General features: G+C 54.9%; 1 protein-coding gene across 1 annotated transcript in view; it reads left to right on the forward strand.

The window, feature by feature from the left end:
- CAMK2A (calcium/calmodulin dependent protein kinase II alpha) overlaps positions 1-20,424 on the forward strand; it is a gene marked incomplete at its 5' end in the record, with an annotated part of 34,028 nt that extends 13,604 nt beyond the window's left edge. Inside the window, 14 exons of the mRNA XM_082291638.1 lie at positions 600-672; positions 1,040-1,142; positions 1,641-1,724; positions 2,319-2,413; positions 2,802-2,924; positions 3,655-3,738; positions 5,071-5,113; positions 6,831-6,871; positions 11,454-11,486; positions 12,572-12,620; positions 13,914-13,989; positions 14,806-14,900; positions 15,260-15,488; positions 15,710-20,424. Of these exons, the coding sequence (XP_082147764.1) occupies positions 600-672; positions 1,040-1,142; positions 1,641-1,724; positions 2,319-2,413; positions 2,802-2,924; positions 3,655-3,738; positions 5,071-5,113; positions 6,831-6,871; positions 11,454-11,486; positions 12,572-12,620; positions 13,914-13,989; positions 14,806-14,900; positions 15,260-15,488; positions 15,710-15,713 (1,132 nt within the window). The 3' untranslated portion in view covers positions 15,714-20,424. The remainder of the gene's footprint in view (positions 1-599; positions 673-1,039; positions 1,143-1,640; positions 1,725-2,318; positions 2,414-2,801; positions 2,925-3,654; positions 3,739-5,070; positions 5,114-6,830; positions 6,872-11,453; positions 11,487-12,571; positions 12,621-13,913; positions 13,990-14,805; positions 14,901-15,259; positions 15,489-15,709) is intronic.
- Between the last annotated feature and the right edge of the window lie 822 nt (positions 20,425-21,246).

Raw genomic sequence — 21,246 nt, forward strand, 5'->3', positions numbered from 1 at the left:
CCACTTACAGCCCATCCACTTATTAGTGTCACACAAATAAAATAAAATACATGTAAATAAAGACCTTCTGCCTTGCACACAAGCTGTTTTGGAGCAGAAGCGATCAGTGCCTCTGTCTTTTTCCCTTCCTGTCTCACGCACGCAGCAGAGCTGGAATGTAATGAACTAGATATGAAGCAAGCAGACACAGCAGAGCCACCTGCATTAGAGGAGATCAGGGAAGTGGGGCTGGAGCAAAGGTTGCACAGAGCACATCTGCTCTGCCTGGGTTTGGAGACTAAATCTTTGCTGACATTGTTGTTCCACTGTTGGTCTGCAGCTCCCCGCCTCCAGTGTTGCTCCTGTGGGGTCCCCACAGGCTCAGCTGTGTTCCCTAAGCTCCTGCTCACCATTACTGGGTGTCCAACAGCTCTGTTGGGTTCTTACTGGGTTAGAACTGCTCTCCACAGGTGTGTGGGTTTTGGTGGAGGGGGATGCTGAGCGGTGCTGCAGGGCTGCTGGTGGGAAGTGTGATGGGGAGAAGGGTGAAATGCATTAGAATAGAAGTGTCTGACAAAACTCGCAGGCCACTTGTGTGAGCTTTCTCCTCTTTCCCACAGCCACTGCATCCAGCAGATCCTGGAGGCCGTCCTGCACTGCCACCAGATGGGGGTGGTTCACCGGGATCTGAAGGTAGGAGCTGCAGGGAGAGTGCCTGTGGGAGGACAGGGGACCCCATCTGTGATGCAAAACACTGTGGAACAATGCTCAGAGTCCTTCAGGGCTGCTGAAACAGCAGGGAGGAACACGTGTAGGGCTGCGGGAAACCCACAGAGCAAAGACCAGCTCCGGAGCGAAATGAAAAAAGGGAAATGGGGTAGGGAGGTCTTTGCAGTCCATGGTCCCCTAAGGATCCAGGGACACCAGGACAAAGAGCAGGTCAAAGCAGTTAGGGAGCACATTGAGAGCTTCCTCTGTGCTGTGCTGGGAAGCTCCCCCTGCCAGTAGCAGAGCCCCTGGGGGGTTTTCACTCCTCTCCAACCCCCATCTCCTTCTGCAGCCCGAGAACCTGCTGTTGGCATCCAAGCTGAAGGGTGCTGCCGTCAAGCTGGCTGACTTTGGCCTCGCCATCGAGGTGGAAGGGGACCAGCAAGCTTGGTTTGGTGAGTAGGACTGGCCTGAGGTGGGGTATCCTCCAGCCCTCCTTGGCATGTTAGTTCAGGGGTGCTCCAGGACTCCGAGCCCAGGGTCATGGGAGAGTCCCAGGAGCACCAGCCCAGGAGGTACAGTGGATGAGCAGGTTGATGTGGAGCAAACAGCTCCACAGGGACTCTGTGAGTTACCGAGGTGTCCTGGTGAGATGGACAAGCCGGCAACAGGGGCAGACCGGTGGGAGGAAAGCCTCTTCCAAGCGCTGGAAGTGCACAGCAGAGCACTCCAGCCGTAGGCACCCTCTGGGGTTTGGCAGTGGCAGAAGGACACATTTTGCTCTGCCCTCGGGAGACACACACGGTTCTGGAAGGAGGGTGTCTGTCCCATCGGGTCGGGATGTGCCAGCTCTCTCGGCTCTCGCTATGCCCGGCCGGGGACCACTCCCCGCTGCTGAGCTGTCCGGGGACGGGGGCTGCCTGAGGGCGGGCGTGACGGACTATCTGTCCCAGGTTTCGCCGGCACCCCGGGATACCTCTCCCCCGAGGTGCTCCGGAAGGACCCCTATGGCAAAGCCGTGGATCTGTGGGCTTGCGGTAAGTCAGACCGAGGCTGGAATGCCGGGAGCGGGCTGGGCTGGGCGGGATGAGGCAGGATGTTCATCCAGCATGCCCCACGTCGCAGTTGCCAGTCATATCTCAGGGAGGTCAGGGTGGAGGATTTACCCAAGAGGTGGCACATTACCCCGGGCAACACACTCTCTCCCAGTCCGGTGGCATCCTTCTCTGAAGGTTCAGCCCCCTTGCTATGTACCCAAAGCTCTCAGTCAGGGGAGGTGCTGCCTCTTTTCCCTGCGGTGCTGGTGGAGTCAGGCAATGCCTCCATGTAGTTGGAGCCATAGGGGAGCCTTTTTCCACCCACGATGGGGAGGAATCATCACCCACCCCTGCCAGGGTACCCACTTTGGGCTCTGCATGGTGGGCTGCCAGAGCCTTGAACCTCTCCAAGTGCTGAGCATGTTAGCACAGAGCTGGACCCACCAAGCCTTTTGCTCTTTAAACAGCGAGCAAATCTTCGTATTTCCCTAATATCTGTTCCTCTGCTTGAGTTTGACCAGTCCCCAGGCTGTGTATGCTCCGGCCTCCAGCAATGAATTCTCTCCCACTGATCCTGTCTCCTCTCCTGGGCAGGTGTCATCCTCTACATCCTGCTGGTGGGGTACCCACCCTTTTGGGATGAAGACCAACACCGACTCTACCAGCAGATCAAGGCTGGGGCTTATGATGTGAGTGGGTTTGTCTTGCTGCCCCCTTTCACAGTCTCCTCTCTCTCCTGCTGTCCCTGCTTTGCAGCCTGCTGCTCTAGAAGAGCAGCCAGGACAAATTCAGACAGGTGGGAACAAGTGTTTTCCTCTGCCCTGGTTGCAGAGTGTTCGCCACGTTGCCATGCCCAGGCACACACATTGGCATGTTTCATGTTCCCACTTTGTGGGAGAGACAGGTCTTGTCCCAAATGTTCCAGCTTTCTTCTTCCACTCCTGCTCTTCAGTTTTTTACCTGGCAGCTCTTTCCAGTTGCTACCATTTCTCCAACCTGTCCCAAGTTGCAGGAGAAGCAACCCAAGTGCCAAGGGGCTCTCTGCCATCTCTCACCCTGGTCCCTTTGCTTTGGCAGTTCCCCTCCCCTGAGTGGGACACGGTCACTCCTGAAGCAAAAGATCTCATCAACAAGATGTTGACCATAAACCCATCCAAGCGCATCACAGCAGCAGAGGCTCTGAAGCACCCCTGGATATCGGTGAGTTGGGCCCAAAGGTAGAGAGATGTGGGGATTCACAAGGGGAGAACATCTCATCGGGGATCACATATTATCAAACATTCTGCCAGCTCTTATCTCCATCCTGGGAAGATGGTTTCCTGGCACGGTTCCTCCCAATGCTCTCTCAGGAGCATTTCCCCCGAGGTTTTACAGCAGACAAAAGCTTGTGAATGCAAACAGCATGTTCCTGGGGGACCTGGTGATGGGAGGGACACACATGCTCCCAGCCCTGGTGGGGACAGGCTGGTTTCTCGGTGTCACGCTGTGCTGGGGGGTCTTTCTTCAGAGGCAATGGGAGTAGGCTCGTGTTTATCCATCCATCCACCCCAGCAGCAATCCCTCCACCCTTCACTGCATCCTGCTGTTTCAGCTGCTGGTTCTCGCTCAGAATCAGATCCTAAAGGCAGGAGGAGACCTTGGGCTTAACCACACATGTGCAAACCCTGAGCACATTGCTAAACATGGCTGGTCAGTCAAGGGGTTAACTCAGGGGGCGGCCAGTTTTCCGCACACCCCCACCACCAGAGCAGATCCTGCTGACTCCAAAGCTTCGATCTCCCACTGCCCATTAAATTTTTATCTGCTGCTGCTGCTGCCTGTGCCTCAGCCATGGGAGATCACACACTCCACGTGTGTGTGCATGTGAGAGTGGGGCTGGGGGAGCCCCTTCCCCCCAGCACTGCTCTGAGCCAGCTCTCTCTCCCCCCAGCACCGTGCCACTGTGGCGTCATGCATGCACAGGCAGGAGACAGTGGACTGTCTGAAGAAGTTCAACGCCCGGAGGAAGCTGAAGGTAACTCTGTCCAAGCTGGCTGCTAAATGCACAGTCAGGTCATTGATGGGCTTGTTCCCTGTGTGGGAAATGACAGGGTGGTGTCTCTGGGCAGTGGTGTGGGGGTGATGAGCATTTGGGGACCCCCATTGTGAAAAAGGGGAAAGAGACTGAGTGGGGTGACAGCTTCATCTGGCTGGGGTTCCCAACTGCTCGAAGAAAGCCATGGTGAAGGAAAGCACTGAGTCACACTGGACACTGGGATGAGGACTTTTCCACTGGAGTCATTGTCAAGATAGCTTCTTTTTGGGGCTGGACACGGGCCTGAAAGGCACAGTGAGACCCTTTGCCTGATGGCCAAGACACTTTGCAGCCAAGAAATAAAGTGATCCACAGACAGACAAAAAGCTCACCCACCCCAGCAGCCACACAGCCTTTCCCTTCTTGGATGCTACTGTGTGCCACAGCCTGGACCACTCTAAAATCATCATCTCCCTGATGCTTGAGCACCTCCCTGAGGCACCTATCTCCTGCGTGCTGCCAAGCCTGAGCCGGCAGCACGGCGCTGGGAATGGGCTCTGGAAATCACAATGCCTCCTGCAGAGCAGGATGAGGCTGGTCTGTGCCACAGCTGGAGCCTTCAGCGCTCCAGGCCTGAACACAGTGTGGCACAGAGCAGTACAGCTGCAGGCTACTAACAAGATTATCAAGCAAAGAAACTGGCTATAAACTATTATTACTTTTCAGCTAGACAAGTAATCAAATTAGTTCAGGCATGCGCTTCAAAATAGTAATCCATTACTGTAAGCAATTAGTCCAAAGTAATCTCATTATACGCTGAGCAACTAGTTAGTAGACTCAACTGGAGAAGGGGAAGGATTTTTACGAATGTTGTTTTGTGGTGATGATCTTTGCGTGGCTCCCATGAGCAATCCCTGCCCTGCTGCTCTGAGCTGGCACAGCTTTAATCACAATTAAATCCTGTTCCCCTCTCAGTGGGTCCCCTTGTTGCCAGCTGCCGGCCCAAGTCAGTGGGGTTGTGCTTCATCTAGGACAGGGTAGTATGAGACTGAAAAGTGCCCTGCAGATATTTAATATCCCTTTAATCTTGGAGGGAAGGCAGTTTTGGAGAATGCAACCCAATGCCCTGATGCTGGGGATATGGGGTCAGGTATTGAGAGCTGCTTTTGATGGCAGGAGGAGAATATCAGTCCGTGGGCCAGTTTCCTTCCTTCCAGTGGCTGGGGGACAGGTGCTGAGCAGGGCTTTCCTCCCCCAGAGATGGGGGGAGCAGCAGGGTGCAGGGGGCCGGGGCCCAGCACACCCTTTCCTTCTGCCTTCCTTGTCTTTCAGGGAGCCATCCTCACCACCATGCTGGCCACCAGGAACTTCTCTGGTAGGTGCTGTCTCTGGGACTCATCTTCTTTCTTACAGGATACCCAGGGCAAATCTGTAGGGTCCCTGGAGAGCTGGCTTTGCCTCATGTGTCACAGGGAGGCTGAAGCTGCAGCCTTGTGCCTCTGGGGATGTGTGGTTTTGGGTGCTCCTCCAGGAGAGGTCACCTGGCACCTCCAGGCTAGCTGCTGGCTTGGGATGCAAGAGAGTAGGTGTCTAGTTGAGGCTCAGTGATCCACAATGCTTTAGGGCTTTGGGGTTTGTACGCAACCATCTGGCTTGTGCTGGGATGGGGATGTGGGTGCTGGGGGCAGCCAGAGCTCAAGCAGCTGTTTTTGTGTCCTCCTAGAGACGTTTGTGGCTCAGGGAGAGCATCCTCTGCATTGGGAGTAGGGAAAGGCCCCTGGGTGCCACTGCAGGCAGATGGCAGCAGGATCTCTCAGGTCCCTCCCCAGGCAGGTGGATGCTAATCCTGCAGGAGTCCCCACTCTCTTCCTGTCTCCCTACATCCCCAGGGCTGCTGCAGTGACAGGACCGAGCATGGCAGCCCAGCCTGTGCACTGGAGAGGTCTCAGTGCAGCCAGAAGCCCCTCTGCTCTCCCTGAGAGCTGTTCCACCTGGGGACACCTCGCTGCAGATGGGATTTCACAGGCGATTCCCCAGGCATGGAACCAAATGGAGCCATGTGACTGCACAGCTCATCCACCCGCTGTCACCTCCAGCCCTCCCCAGTGCTGGGGATGGCCCTGCGGCGGTGCTACAGGGCTGGGGCACACCAGCCAAACCCTGCACGCTGCTGAGCTGGCTGGTGGCAGCTGTTTGGGGTTAGTTGGGTGTTTCAGGGTGCTTTGCTGAGGCTCCCCGAGTGTCAAGTGTAGCAGGTGGGCAGGGGTGCCAGGGCAGAGGGCTGTGGCCAGGGCTGGTATCTGCATTTGTCGTGGGGGGATCGTGCTGACACATTTAGCGCTTGTGGCGGGCCCTGGAGGAGTCCAGCAGCTGGGGGGATCCGATGTCAGGCCGGGAGAGGCGGACAGGAAGCATCAAAAGGCAGGAAGTTCAAAAGCATCTCTCCTAGTGCTGCCCATCCCACGCACGGCCCGAGGGCTCAGCAGTCTCCCCGGGCACGGCAGGGCTGGTGGGCAACAGGCACTGGGCTCCACCGATCCCCCCTGAGCTGGGGGTCCAGGGGAGTGGGCTGGTTTGTGCAGCCGGGGGGCTGGGGCAGTGTCGGCAGCGGTGGGTGGGCACAGGGGAAGGCGCCTGCTTTTCATCCTTGTCAAAATGCGGGCTTGCAGCTGTCGGGCCGGCGGGCCGGCAGCACATGATCCCGGCAGCATGGGGCTAAAATTAGAGGGCGGCAGGCGGGCAGCCCATTTCTCCACACTGCACCACGCCGGGTCAACAGCACCGCCCGGCCAGAGCCCGCCTCTGCCGGGCAGCCCAGCCGGCCCCCTCCAGCCGCCCCAGGGACTTGGCGTGACGATAGGACACGGGTCATGCCCCTGGCCAAGAGCCACTGGGGTAGGACAGGACAGTGCTGGCAAGGTCGCCCCTGAGCTCCCACGGGTTGCACCGGGGGTTGCCGGAGAGAAGAAGAACCCCACCAGCCGCTCCTGGGGGTCCTGCCGCCCTGGCCCCCGGCACCATGCTGCTGATCCTCGCCCTCCTGGTCTTGGTGCCCTGCCTGGCTCTGCTAATCTCCTTCCTCCTCTCTCCAGGAGGCAAAAGTGGTGGCAACAAGAAGAATGACGGCGTGAAGGTAAGCCCACCCCCGGTGCCCTCTGCTGCCTGCCGCTCTGCTGCTGGGGCGGTGCTGGGGGTCTCTGTGCCGTGCCGGCGGTGAGCGTTTCCATGCCCTGCTGGCGGTGGGGGTCTCCGTGCTGTGCCCGTGGTCAGTGCAGTCCCCGCGACACCTTGCACTTTAAAGGGCAGCTGTTGGATCGGCTGTCCCGGTGTGTCCCCGTGCCACCGGCTGGGCTCCTGCCAGGACAGGCAGCGCACAGGAGGCTTTGCAGCGCAGCGGGCGCAGGGAGTGGGCTGGTGCTGGAGGGTGCCCGGCGGGAGCTCGCTGCTGTTTCATTGCCGACAAAATGCGCTTGTCCCTCGCTGCCCCCAGGGAGGGGGAGAGGCAGAAGCTGCACCGGGACAGGGGACAGGAGGAGGCAGCTTTGCAGCCCAGAACCACGGCTTCAACAGCAGCTATCTAGCGGGATGGGTGGCCTCATCTCCTGCTCGCTCAGCATGGGGGTCCTGCTGCAGCTGGTGAGACTGGCCCCAATTCCTGTCCTATCTTGTCCCGAGGGCTGGTGTGCTGCTGGGTGACACATGGGTGCTTTTAACCCCCTTGGCAGTGCTGCTTGTCCCCTGTGCCCAGTGCAGACAGCAAAGAAACATGGTGTTGCTTCGACAGAGTAAATAGCTTGGTGATTCTCTAAAAACAAGCTGGTGCTCAGTGGATCTCGTTTCTTGGCCTGCAGAGCATGCAGGTTCATCAGGCCCTCCGAGGTGGGGCCGCAGCTCTGCTCCAGGACAAGGCGGCTCCAGGAGGCAGCAAAATTCTGCTGCTTCTGGTGACATGGAGATGTGATGGATAGCGGTGTTTATTGAGCTCTGTCAAACTCCTCCTGCAGGAAGGAATGGTCCATGCGAGGGTCTTTCTCTCCTTACCTGTTCCCTTCATGAATACAATGGATCACTCGGCAAGGGAGAGCTGGCATGGTGACATCCTCCATCGTGGTGACCTCCTCCATCATCAGGCAGAGCTTTAGGAGCCCGACTGCAGAGTGGCTGCTCTCCTTCCTCCACAGGGACCCTTTGCTGGGAGAACCTGCAGAACCTTCTCCCGCCCTTTTGCAGGGACCCAGCTTTTGGGCTGTGACGGGTGCAGGGTTTTGGAAGAGCAGAGCCCTCAGCCAGCTTCTTCCTTCCTGAGTACGAATGGTTGGTGAAGCCAGAGGTCTAGGGATGGCATATCTTTCTCCCACTCTTCCCAGACCCAGCAGCTGGGACAGGAGAAACCTGCAAGGACTGAGACCATGCACAACCCTCCAAACCTGAGCTCAGCTCCACAAGAGGCCACTCTGGCCATGCAGTGTTATTCTGTAGCATGAAGCTGATGGCCTGGATGGCTCTGGGAGAACATTACTTTGCGCTGTCAGGATTTCATGGGACTCCCAGGACAGAATTAATAGGTCTGGTGCTGGCAGATCCCATGGTAGTCACAGCACTCCAAGTGCCAGCCACTGCTGGCCTGTCCTCTGCTGCTCTGAGGTCCCAGCTGCTTCTGAGAGTCACCTAAGATGTGACACCACAGGTAGTACTGACTTGGTACAGGTTGCTGGAGCACAGGTGAGAGCAAACAGAAGATGCATTATTAAGCTATTAAAGGAGAGATTGCTGGATGAAGAGGCTTCATCAGGCACAGTCCTGAATCTAATTTTCCAGCAGAAAGAGACAGCTTTGAATTTCTGTGTTGAGGTAGACAACCATTTGCCAGCCCAACTTGCTAATGATGCTCCCTGTTGGACTTTGAAGGAGCTTTGAGGGCAGACATTATCCTGGGAAAAGAGGCATTTCCGATTGTAGGAAAATAGTTTATTTGGGTGAACAGCCTTCTGGCTCATCACTGAAACTCAGTGAGGAGAGTCTGGTTTCAGAGCAGGATCAGAGAGGCTGGTTTGCATCCCCAGCCCTCAGCCCTTGCTGGTGAGAAGGGAGCAGATCATGAGGCTTCATTCTGAGTCCAGTCTACTCATCAGCACTCCTCTGAAGAGTGTGGACAAGCTCTGAGAATGGATTTGCTTTTTTATTGCCCCCTTTCCAACAAGTAAAGGGGAGACAGCTTGGCTAGATGGCCAGGAAGGTGCAGGAGGAGAAGACAAGGTAGAGACAAGCTCACTCCCAACAGCTTCCTTGCGTTGTCCACCTTCAGCATAACCATCCCCACCTCTCATTCCCATGCTCAGCCTGGGGGGACCCGCAGCATGACTCATTCAGGGGGGCACAGGGAGGCTGGGTGTTGTGGGTGAAGCTCTAATGGCCCACTGGGCAACCAGCAGATGTCAGGACACTGCTGAGCAGTGGTAACTTCTTTAACTGGCTGGAAAACCAAGGTAGGAACCTGGAAGCCTGCCTTGAGTGGTTGGGACGGTGGGAAGGGAATGGTCCTGCCTGCTTAGAGCAGGGCCACGTGGTGTGGGCCACTGTCAGAAGAGTTGTGTCCACACTTGGAGTAACATGCTGGACTAGCCATCTTCATGAGAGCAGGCAGATCCCAGGCAGCCATCCCTGCCTTTCCTGCCCAAAGCTGTGCTGGTGGGCAGCAGGCAGCTGGAGCTGCCCTCTGGCCTGTCTGCACAGCCCTCCAACACCAGCACGGTGCCAGCCCAGGCTCAGACAGCTTGAAACTCGCCCTCCTGAGGAGGTTCCTCACCTACTAAAAGCATTCCTGGGACCAGAAATCCCCCCTGAGCCCTGCTCTGGGATCCGTGGGAGGTCCTCTCGTCCCAGCAGCTATGATACTTTCACTGCCCTGTGTAGTGTCACATCTTGTCCCATTGTAAACTAATGGAATCACTGCCCCGTGTCGCATCCTGTCCCGTCCTAAACTGATGAGCTCACTGCCCGTGTCGCATCCTGTTACTGTATGTCCAGACTCGACGCGGTCACTGCTTTGTGTTGCATTCTGTTGCGTCTGAAATTTCTGCAGTTTGCTGCCCCGTCTCATGTCCTTGGATAGCAGAAGCTGCCAGTCCTTCCTGCAACAGCCCAGCTCCAGTAGCTCCCTTTCTCCATGAGGTTCCTGACAAAATACCGCAGCTCGCTCTGCCCTTTAGGATGTCTTTTTTTTTGGTGAAGGAAGGGTGAGAGTTGACAGATGGGCCAGTGCCTAAAGGAGCTACAAGAGTGCTGGAAAGGGACTTTGGACAAGGGCATCGAGTGATAGAACAAGGGGGAATGGCTTCACGCAGATAGAGGACAGGTTTAGACTGGATATAAGGAAGAAATTATTTATTGTGAGAGTGTTGAGGCACTGGAACAGATTGCTCAGAGAAGCTGTGGGTGCCCCATCGCTGCAAGTGTTCAGGGCCAGGTTAGATGGGGCTCTGAGCAACCTGGTCTAGGAACTGGATGATCTTTAAGGTCCCTTCCAATCCAAACCATTCTGTGATTCCATCATTCTATGACCTAGTGAGGACGGGGAGAGCAGCAGTAGCAGAGGGAGAAGCTCGCTGAGGATGCTGGTGGGAGCCAATTAGGATGTGAAACGAACAATGAGGGGGAATGGATATCATCAGTTTTTATGCTGTAGCCCACCCATGCACCCTAATGGGTTGCTCCATGGACTTTTCTGAGAGATTTGCACAGTGTGTGCTGCTTTTCCCTCTGCAGGGCAGGCACAGCTGGTGCCTCGTTAAATATGCTGGTACAGCACTTTGTTATTTGGCACTGCAGATTCTGATTTCTGCACATTGGTATTCCCTGACGCACACTGGGATTCATTCCCTGGGAGCCAGAGGTGCAGAAAGGGTATGAGGTCAGCATGTATGTCCCCCTTTCTCCTAGCTAAATTAAAGATGGAGATGGGGAGCAGAGCACAGCAAGGAAGGTGAGTCCAGAAATAGTTTGGGATTGCAAGCAGAAGAGTGGATATGAGGTCATCCAACCCAAAAACCTTAAAGCCTAGTGGTAGTGGTCAAGGATGGAGATAAATGTGCAGGTCTTCTCTTTGGAGTCCTGATATAAAGCACTGGAGCTGTGCTCAGGACTGCTTCCCACACTGTGGGCCTGCCTTGAGGCCTTAAGGCCAGGCTGGCCTTAAACCAGTCAGCTCAGGACTGGTCTAGTCCTAGGCTAAACCTGAAGAAGTATCTCCACACCGGTCAGTGCCATCAGCAGATGCACCCAGGGCAGGTCCAGAGAAGTCAGTACAGCATTCACGCTGGGCACAGGGCTGTGGTGAAGCTGCCTTAGCTTTTCAGTATCCTGCTTCTGTTCCTGTGAGCTTGCTGGCCTGGTCACAGGCCTCCAGAGCGGTCATTGACTCCTAGAGGATTCCCTTTTGGACTAGCCAGGTCCTTGGGATGAGCAGCCCCAGAGATATTGGCAGGTCAGGAGAGAAAGGTGCTGCCAGGAATGTGGAGAGGGAGCTGACAAGTCACCACCAACACTGCGGCCGGCGGCACATCCCCACAGGAGCAACGAGTCCCTCGGCGCCTTTCGTTTGCCCCTCCATGAGGACTGAGAAGGGTGGCTCAGGAGCTGCTGCCTTTCATGTGCAGCTCTCAGCCTTTCTCACTCTGTGTCTCTTCCTGTTCCATCTCTTCTCCTTGTTTTTCCAGAAAAGAAAGTCCAGTTCCAGCGTTCAGTTAATGGTGAGTGTCCTTCGTCTTCCTAAATGCCGATATTGCTGGGCCTCTCCACATGTTCCAGCTTCCCCCGTTTTTGGAAGTTACCTCGGGGTAGGGAAGAAGGGACAGAGGGGTTGGAGGGAACATCCTCAAAGCCGTATCACCCACAAACCCCATTAACAGGGTTGGTGCAGGCACTTGCTGGCCACCAGCTGGTGGGAAGCCAGCCCTGGTTCTTGCTGATGGGTTCTCATGCCGTTTCTCCCAGTTCTCCTGACTCAGGTCTGCAGGCTGCATCGGTCCAAGGAGCCTTGGAGAAACACCTTCCATGCCTCTGCGGGGACTGTATGGTCATGGGACACCTTGCCAACCTACATCGGGGTCTTCTGGGTAATACACAAGCAAGGCTCTGCTGGGAAGAGCTAGCAGAGCCATTGCTCTAGCTCCGCTAGCAGAGTTGCCTTGATGAGGCTCCCGGAGAGAGACGGGGGGTCAGTACCCCTCTCCCCCCAAATCTGTGTAGTGCTCAGCTGTTTCTTGAAAGAGCTGTGTCTCAGCCTTCAGTGGTCCATGTGGGTCTTGGAAGCACTGTTTTATTGTACATTTCTCTCCCTACTCTGCGGTCAGTGTGGTCTCTCACTCCTGCACAGTCCCCTCTTTCTCATCCCAGCTCCTCCTCGCTGTTAATTTGTACATCTCTCTCTTTATTGTACAGTCAACATGGTGTCTTCCACCCCTGCACAGCCCCTCTCCCTGCCCCTCCGGCAACGCTCCTAGGAACCCACCACATGGCCCCTGGACCTGCCCCCATCTCTGTCCCCACAGGTGTCGGTAGGAAAGGCAGCGCCGTTCCTACGAGACCCTCCACAGCCCACCTCTTGTGCCCTTGGCGACAAGGGGTGGAGGTCAGGGAGGGCTCTGCCAGTGCTGCCCTAGAGCTGTGGTTGAGGACAGGTTGGACCTGCTGGCGTTTTCCTTGGTTTCTGTCTGTTGGCACAGTTGAGCGCTGTGGGGTCGGACTCGGGGGGCTGTCGAACACACAAGCTCCGTCCGTCACAGGGAGAAGACCCTTCTCACCACCCCATCTCTCCTTTCTGTTCTTTGCTCAGGAATCGTCGGAGAGCACCAACACCACCATTGAGGACGAAGACACCAAAGGTACCAGTGGGGGCACATGGGAAGGTGGGCAGGTTGTTTAGGAGGGCTGCCCATGGGTCTGGCCACCCCTCACGAGATATTTGCTACAGCAAAACCCACCACCATCGAGCTGCCTCAGGGCCCTTAAGAAGTTGCTTTAACTCCTCAGGTGTTTTCACTGCTGGGTTGCTGACACAAGCAGCTGGGGCACTGCTGGTGAGGAGCAGGGTGCTCCTGTGAACAGGGATGTTCCTTGAAAGCAGGTGTGGAAATGGCAGAAATCTGCAGGGATAGCAGCCCAGCTGCTCTTTTAAAATAAATGTCCCTTCGGGAAAAGCCTCCAGGGGAAATCCCCGTCTGCCGCCCGCCTGCCTGCCAGAGGCAGCTTTCTAAGAATAACCCAGGGAATAATTTATCGGTGTTAATTTGTAAAGTCTCTCGATGAAGTGATCTCGGCACAAAGTAAGATGGACTTTGGCCTGACATGAGAGCTAATGGGACAACTCATCCTCCTGGAGAGGGGCTCCCTGAGCCTGGATGTGGAGGCAGGTGGTGCTCAGGAAGTGATGGAATTCCCTCACCTTTCTGGACAACTCCTAGGAACGCTCCTTCTCCTTTCATTGGTCACAATGCAAAGGGAAAAAAGTCAAGCATGATGCCAATTTGCATTTGAAGCAGAGCATTGTCAGTAAGCCCAGGGTTACCTCTGACAGCTCCTCCTGCATCCCTGGGGGCCAAAGTTGCTCTTGCAGCCCATCCCTTCCCAGATGAACCAGCAGTGCCTGGAATCCCTGGCAGCAGATGCACAGGTCTGTGCCCTTTGCTGGGTCCCTTCTTGTGTCTCCTGGTGTGGCTGCACATGTCATTTGCTTGTTCTCCTCCCTGCTGAGACCCTGTCCTCCCATTTCAGAGGGAGGTGAGAGCATCCTTGGTCCAGCTTGCCCTAGCTGGCCTCTGCTGTGAGTTCATGGGGTAAAGGGTCTCAGCTTAGCAGCACTTTTCAGCCAAGACCAGCCTGTCCCAACTTTTGGGCTGAGGGTAGCTTCCCACTTGGTGATTAACCTTTTGGCTCTTTGGAAAGTTATAGAAGTTTTCAGTTTTTCCCTGACTTTGAAAATCTGGAGATGAGGAGCCCTTCCCCACATCTCTATCCCAAGTCGCTCTCCTGCTTTTTCCCTGTACAGTTTCCAAAGTCACCCCACATCCTGTGGTCTTTTTCTGATGAGACAAAGATCTCTCACCAATATGGTAACACCAGCAACTACTTCTGGTTTGTTTTATGCTTTTATTTCCCTTTTCTCTTTGAACCAACAGTACGGAAGCAAGAAATCATTAAAGTCACAGAGCAGCTGATTGAAGCAATAAGCAATGGAGACTTCGAGTCCTACACGTGAGTGTGCCCAGTGCAGGTTTGGGCTGGGTGAGGGCTCAGCCTCCCAGACCGGGGTCTGGGACTCTTACAATACTGCCCAGGAGGTTTCACTGCTGCCTGGGGCAGGGTGACCAGGTTGATGTAGTGGGGGAGAGTGGAGACCGTGCAAGAGAAGGGGACATCAGTTTCCAAGCCTGATGCTGCTCTCCTGCTCAGCTGACCACAGCTCTTTGGTCTCACTGTCACAGATGAGCCCAATTTTTGGTTTGCAGAAGGAGGAATAATTGTAAATGTGATTTATGGTGAAAGAAGTGTTTGCATCCATGGAATCCATTATATCCAGATTGCCACAGGCTGTTCTGAAGCATAGATGATTTCTTCTTGCTGAGCTGATGCTGTTCAGAGTACACCTCTTCTGTGTCCAAGGCTGATTTAATTAGTGATGTCTGAGTGAGTGCAGGTCTTCGTCCCTGCCTCAGAGGATTGCAGCAGGGATATTTTGATACAGAGCAGATAATACGAGTTTTTTCCCTGATGTCTTCCTTTCTTGTAAAGAAGATGGCAATGTTTGAGGAGTTTTAATTGCAGAGGGTGACTGATGGAGAATGCACCCTGCTTTGGTGGGGTCCTGGCTGCAGCCAGTGGGCAGGAGTTGAGGTGGGTTGGGCAGAATGCAGGGATGAGGTCAGATTTTTGCAAGAATTACTCACTGGTGCAGACACTCCTCATCCTGAAGGAACCATCCTGAGCAGGAGGCATTTGGATTCTTCAGGCTCTCATACCAGAAGTGGTGAGATAACCTCTCCCTTTTCTCTCTCCTTCCCGGCTCCCCAGGAAGATGTGTGACCCTGGAATGACTGCTTTTGAGCCTGAGGCTCTGGGTAACCTTGTGGAAGGCCTGGATTTCCACCGATTCTACTTCGAAAACCGTAAGCAGCTCACTTGCTTTCTGAGGGACCCCTCCCACCTCGCATGTACTTGTCTTGACCTCCATCAATTTGCTGAAGGGAATAGGGTTAGGGTGGCTGTGTGAGCATCTCTGGCTGATTTGGGGGATCCTAGCAGGAGGTGTTAGGTCAGCTGGGGCCAGGAGTCTGTAGAGGAGTTGTTGGGTTAGCTGTTTTCTAGGTGAGCCCATGCTGAACCCACATGTACAGCATTTACTCAGCCCCATCAAGCAGAGAGCATAACACAAGTGTCTCCCCTTCCCACATTGCTGCCACCCTGGGCAAGAGCCACCCAAACTCCTTCCCCTGCCTAAATCCCCTTGTGCTTGTCCCCTCTCCAGTGTGGTCCCGGAACAGCAAGCCTGTGCACACGACAATCCTGAACCCCCACATCCACCTGATGGGAGACGAGTCCGCCTGCATTGCCTACATCCGCATCACGCAGTACGTGGACTCCGGAGGGATCCCCCGCACTGCCCAGTCCGAGGAGACCCGCATCTGGCACCGCCGGGATGGCAAATGGCAGATTGTTCACTTCCACAGATCTGGCGCGCCCTCGGTCCTACCGCAGTAAGCCCTGTGAGCATCCGGGGACGGGGCACAGGGGATAAGGAGGGCTGGGTGTGGGCTCGCTGCAGCATTGAAGCTCACAGCACGTGGGATCCTGTCCCAAGGATCCCTGATGGGGAGGAGGTGGCTGATTGCTGTGAGATGGCAATGAGGGGAGAGGGATGCTCTGCCAAAGGGATGGTCAAAGCAAATTTCGGCTCTTCCTGGGTTGTGTTTTGCAGCTGAAGCGTGGCCCTGCCCGGGTTGGGTTTGTCACTGACTGACTACCAAGGGGAGACCTCCTCCGACATGTTCACCTACGGGACTTTGGCTGTTGGCTCTGCTGCTTGGTTCCCGCTGGAATAACCCCTCGCTTCTCACCGCACACACACGACAGCCCCGCCAGTGCAGCGCAAGCATCCCATCAAACCCCCCCCCTGCCGGGGTCATGGCGCTGGGCCCCCTTCCTCTGCATGAATCAGAAAAAGAGAAACCATGAACTTAACCCCAAGCATCTGGCAGGTGTACAGGCCTCCCTCATCGGCTGCATAGCGTCGGTGGGCCCCCTCACTACCCAGCACATCTCCTGAACTGGGCTCAGACTCATCATCCGCCTCCATCCCCACCTCTGCTGGAAGCCCTCTGAGGAAGAGGAGGGCAGTTTTGAGCCGCTCTCTGCTGCATCCTCCCTGTGTGCTGGTGGATTTTGCTTTGCTGCTCTCAAGGTCCCCATCTGCCACCATGACTTCCGCCTGCTCCCGACCTGAGTTCCTGCTTCCCAGCAGCCTCGGCCGGGGAACTGCAATTCAATCCATTTGCAAAGTCCATTTTTCACGCGTACCTGTGCAAGGAGGGCCGTGTTTGGATGGGTGAGTAAAGATTGTCTGTATTTTTTCCCTTCCCAGCGCAGGCTGGCTCCTTCCCAGGAGAGCAAGTAGGTTTGCACCCTGGCTCCAGGCAGCTGCTGTGCCAAGAAGGATGCTCTCCCTCCTTCCTCCCTTCTCCCTTTGGAGCAGAGACTGGCAATGCTGGGAGAAGAGAGGATGAGAAAGACGACTGCTTCGCAGTACCACATCGTCACAGACGGGAGCTGGGGCTCTCCCATCCATATCCGGGCAGTAGCATTGCCCCTGCGCCCTCCTGCTCACCCACCACTCAGCCTGGATCCTTTACCCCAGCACCCACCCCTGCCCCCCCGCCACAGCACTGGTGTTCCCCTGCTCCTGACTCCCAGGATGGGACAGGGGCAGTCTAGCTGGCTGCTGGCTCGGGGCACAAACCTCCATGTGACTCCTTCCAGCGACAACAAGGAATGCAAGCTTTAGTGACAAACTGCAGAATCTGATTGTGCTTCGGCAAAAACAAACAAGCCTTTCGCTGTCTTCTCCTTTGAGCGCATGCCTTTTTATAGGGAAAAGAAACCAACCTACCGTGTATTTCGTAACTTGATTTTGAGTATTTGCTGAAATGGATCTTTATGTAATAACTAGAAACATTCAACTGTTTAAGTGGGGAGGGAGGGGGGATTTTCGGGGATTGCTGTTTTTCATTGCGTTTACATTTGAAGTGGGGTTGTTCTGCCAGGGGTCCCACGGCTGCCAGCCCCCTCCTCACACCGTGGTGGCTTGTCCCATTCTGTCCCACAGCATTGGATGGCAGAGGCACCCACCTCCAGGGGCACCCATATTGCCATGGCGCCTTCCTGCACCCCATGGGTCTTCCTGCAGGGCAAACCACAGCGGTGGCTCTGGGAGTGCCACCAGCATGTGGTTTTCAGGACAGAAGACATGGCCGGGAAGGGGAATGTTGGTCTCACCTCTTTGCCATCAGGCAGAGGTCCAAGGGTGGGTGTTTTTCCGGCAATTCTTCCGTTTCACATTCTCTTTTTTTCCGACTGGAGCCTCTTCACTCACTGACGTGAGGCTTCTGCAGCACTGCTGCCCCGGGGTACTTTCTAGCTCCACTCTCTTTGTCTGCATGGTGTTTAACTTTCTAGACGGTGCGTGTGTTGAAAAACAAAGAAATGAACAAAAACTGCTTGTTTTGGACCTAAAAAAAAAAAAAGAAAAAGGAAAAAAAAAGGAAAAAAAAAAGAGGAAATGTTTCCTCCATGTAAATTCTGAGCGTGTATTTTGCCTTTTCTGTGGTTTTGAATGCTTTGCTCTCTGTTGAGGCAGGGACGGCCACCATGCCAAATGCAGCTGCATCCTTGCAGACTGCAAAAATATTTTCCCACTGGATGGAGGGGAAGAAATCTAAACTGCTGGGGCATGGACAGGCCCTGAGAAGTGTTTTGATGTGTTCCTCTGTGCCAGCAGTGCAATGGCTGCTGGTGATGTATGTAGGAGATGCCTTTTTGGGGGCAAATCACAGAGCTGATCCATGGGTGCCTGTGGGGGTCCCCATGCCCTTTGTGGACCTGTGCACCACAGGCTTGCAAGAGTTCCCCAAAGCAGGGAGATCCATACAGGGAAAGGATTAACTTTTAAGGTAGAGTTTGGGTGTTTTTACAGATCTGTTTTTCTTCCTGTAGTCACGTAGTGCTGAAGTTTTTTTAATTTTTAAAGGAAGGACTCAGCTCTTTCACAGTTCTCTCTCTCCCCCTCTCCAGAGCTGGCTCTGAAGCCAGCTGCGGTCAGTGTCATCCACCTTCTGATGTCCAAGCTCTCCAGGTGTCAAGAGGATTTTTGGGAATTGGTATAAGGTGGATGATGATGGAGACATCGCAGCAGGGCTCTGCATGGGGGCTGAAGGGCAGATGCCATCTCAGCCTGGTTTTGAAGCTGCTGATAGCTGTGGACCTTGGGTGGGCTGTGAGAGTGAAGCTGCTCCAGCAGCTGCTACTGGAGAAAGGACTGGGACTAGGGGTGTGGTGGGATTCGCTGGGAATAACAGATGAGATGGGGTAGATACAATCTCCTTTCATTGAGAACCCACAGTCACTTCTAGGGAGAAGCATCTTGGCTCCCAGGAAGGCTTTGAGGCATCTTCTTGGAGGGAGTTTCTTCTCCTTGAGGTTTCCCTAAGGTCATCTCCCCAGGAGGCAGCTGGATGTCCTTGCAACACTCCTTTCCAAGGGAAGCAGAGTCTGAAGTTTAAACTCCTTCTAGTCTTCCAGTCAAGCTGCAGCCTGACCAAGGAAGACTCAACTTCCCAACATGCCCATGCTGGCAGCATTAAGCACCTGCACTTTAGGGGTCTGTCCTGCCTGGTGTCTCTGCCCCACCTTGCCCTGCTTCTCCAGAGCAGGTTCCTGTATCTCCAGAGTGTCTCAGCAAGCACTGATGGACCACCACCATTTCTTTCAGTATCCATGGAAAACATCTGTCTCTGTCTTCCTTTGCATTTGTTAATTTCTCCTAAACTTGCAGGAGAGCTATATAAATAAGTTTTCACCATCCTTCTTTGGCTGGAAGAGCCAGGGATGCTGCTGTTACATCTCTACTTTTAAGCTGTTGATACTGTCCTTGACACTTGCAAACGGGCATGGCCCCAACAATCCCATCATGGTTCTGGGAATGACAAGGTCCAGGGATGTTCCTAATAAGCAACACGGACAAGGCCACCTTGTTGGGATAGAGTTTACCACCATGGACCTCCAGTCCCATCAGCCTCAAGGCTGGAGATCAGGCTATGGCATGTTTCATTTACTGGCACAGACAGAACTCCTCTCCTTTGGTCTCCTGGTGTCTGGGTCAAACCAAACTCAGAAGTCCTCCAAACTCATCTTCTCTTCCACCTCTTCCAGACCACAGGGGATGTCTAACTGGGAGCATTTGCTCTAGTGGTGTTGAGTTCCCAGCTCCACAAGTGGGCTTGGGAGCTGCCTGTTTTCCCTTCCTGGCTGCCAAGGTCCACGGGCAACATCGTAATTTCTCCCATCTTGCTGATGCAACCCCTCTGGAAGACCAAGAGGTCACTCCTGGGCCTCTGCTCTATGCTGGAGGAGCAGGCACCCTCCTCCTCACCCCAGCCAGGCACAGCTGGGAGAGCTCTCTTTCCCCACAAAACCCGCATGAAGTGCCCTTTCTGCCAGGCACCAAACCCTTGTCTGATCCCAAACCTTCCTCTCCTCCCATGGATGGCCCATGGATCCCCAGAAGCTGGAGCAGGCAGCAGTCATCTACTCCCCCTTGGAGCTCCCAGTGGGCTCTGCAGCCCATGGTGGGATTGCAGTGCCATGTGTGAGAGGGCAACCACACAGCCCCATGGACCAAGAGGTGTCTGCCAGCAGGAGATCCCATAACCTCCTCTGACCACCCCAGGAGACAGACTGACCCTTCTTCCCCAGCACAGGACACGTCATGGTGTACCCCACGCTCTTGATGCTGCACAGATCCTCCAGCCAGCAGAGTAGAGACCTCACCCTTGCCCATGTCCCAAGGTGCAGGTCCCAGTCCATCTGTATCAGACAGGGAAACACAGACGTGAGCAGGCTGTGGGGACACCAGAGCAGGGGCTGGTGGCCACTCTGCCACCAGATTCATCTGAATCTCTTTCCCTCGTGCAGGTCATCAACAGGGAGTGGGAGAGAGGGAGCAGTGGAGGGGACTGTATTGAGTGGCTCCTTCCTTCTTTGGATTGTTGTCCCTTTTTTCTAACTGTTGCACAATTTTAGGGCTTTTGTAACATTTTTTGGACGAGCAGGGAAAATATGTTAACAGTGGTTTAAGGAAAAAAAAAAATGAGATCTATCTCTCTCTCTTATATATTATATATATATATAAAATATATATACTTACAGGAAATCTCTATGGAAATATTTATTTAAGATGATTGCAAAAAATATATTATAATTAAGAGTATACCAAGCTTTGTCACGTAACAAAAATTCAGGCCCCGGGGAGGGGTAGCTGCCTGTCCCCTCGTGTCTGTCCGTCTGTACGGTTGCAGCTGAAGCCTTTCTCTTCTCTTTTTGTAAGTGCACTCGAACTGTTGAGCAGTGTGACCGTGTTGGATTCAGTGGGAACTTGGGGGGGGTGGGGGGGGGGGAGGATTGATTTTGTTTCCTTTTCCGTTGTCTTTTTTGAACCTGCGGCTGTGAACAGAATGATCACTGCTCAAATCGGATGCTCTGTTTGGGGTGGGCGGTGGAGGGGGACGGGGAGCAGGGTGGGTGTGGGAGGGAGGGCGAGTGTCAGTTTTATTCTTGGTGTTCAAGTGCAATAAATAGCTACCAACTTCTGAGCATGGAAACAGATGATTCTCCGTCACTGCAGTGACTCAGACCGTCTGCCACCCCCTTGTCCCTCCGTCACCACACTCCTGTCCTCGAAAGCATTAAGGCTGGGACCAAGCCTTGGGCAGGGGCTGCAGGTATCCTGCTGCCTGCAGGATGCTGGTACTCTGGACATGGCCCACCCCTGGTGTCCAGTATCTCTGGGGTTTCAGGGAGCTCAGTGTCATGCCCAGACCCAGCTCATTGCAATCCAGCCCTTTTCCCAGGGACAGGGCTCTGCGGGCTGCAGGTGTCTGGGAGCCCCCAGCAGGTGTTCAGGCTAGATGGGGGGTGGGGGTGACCTCTGGGCAGTTTGGGGGAGTTTGGAGGAAGCTGGTGCTGCAGGGTGAGGGGCACAGGACCGCCAGCCAAGTCCAGGGAGATTTTGGGGGGGCTCCCAGGGGCACCTGCTGGGCTTTGCCCATGCAGGTGGGCTGGTACCTCAGGGGGACTGGAGCCGGGCTGCCACATTCCCTGTTCCTGCCCCACCCCAGGCCCCGGGGTGCCCCTTTGCCCCCTCTTCCTGCCATCTGTCCCAGCCCCGGCAGGTGTCAGCACTGG

This window comes from Coloeus monedula, assembly GCF_965178545.1.
Source record: "Coloeus monedula genome assembly, chromosome: 15".
Taxonomy (NCBI): domain Eukaryota; kingdom Metazoa; phylum Chordata; class Aves; order Passeriformes; family Corvidae; genus Coloeus; species Coloeus monedula.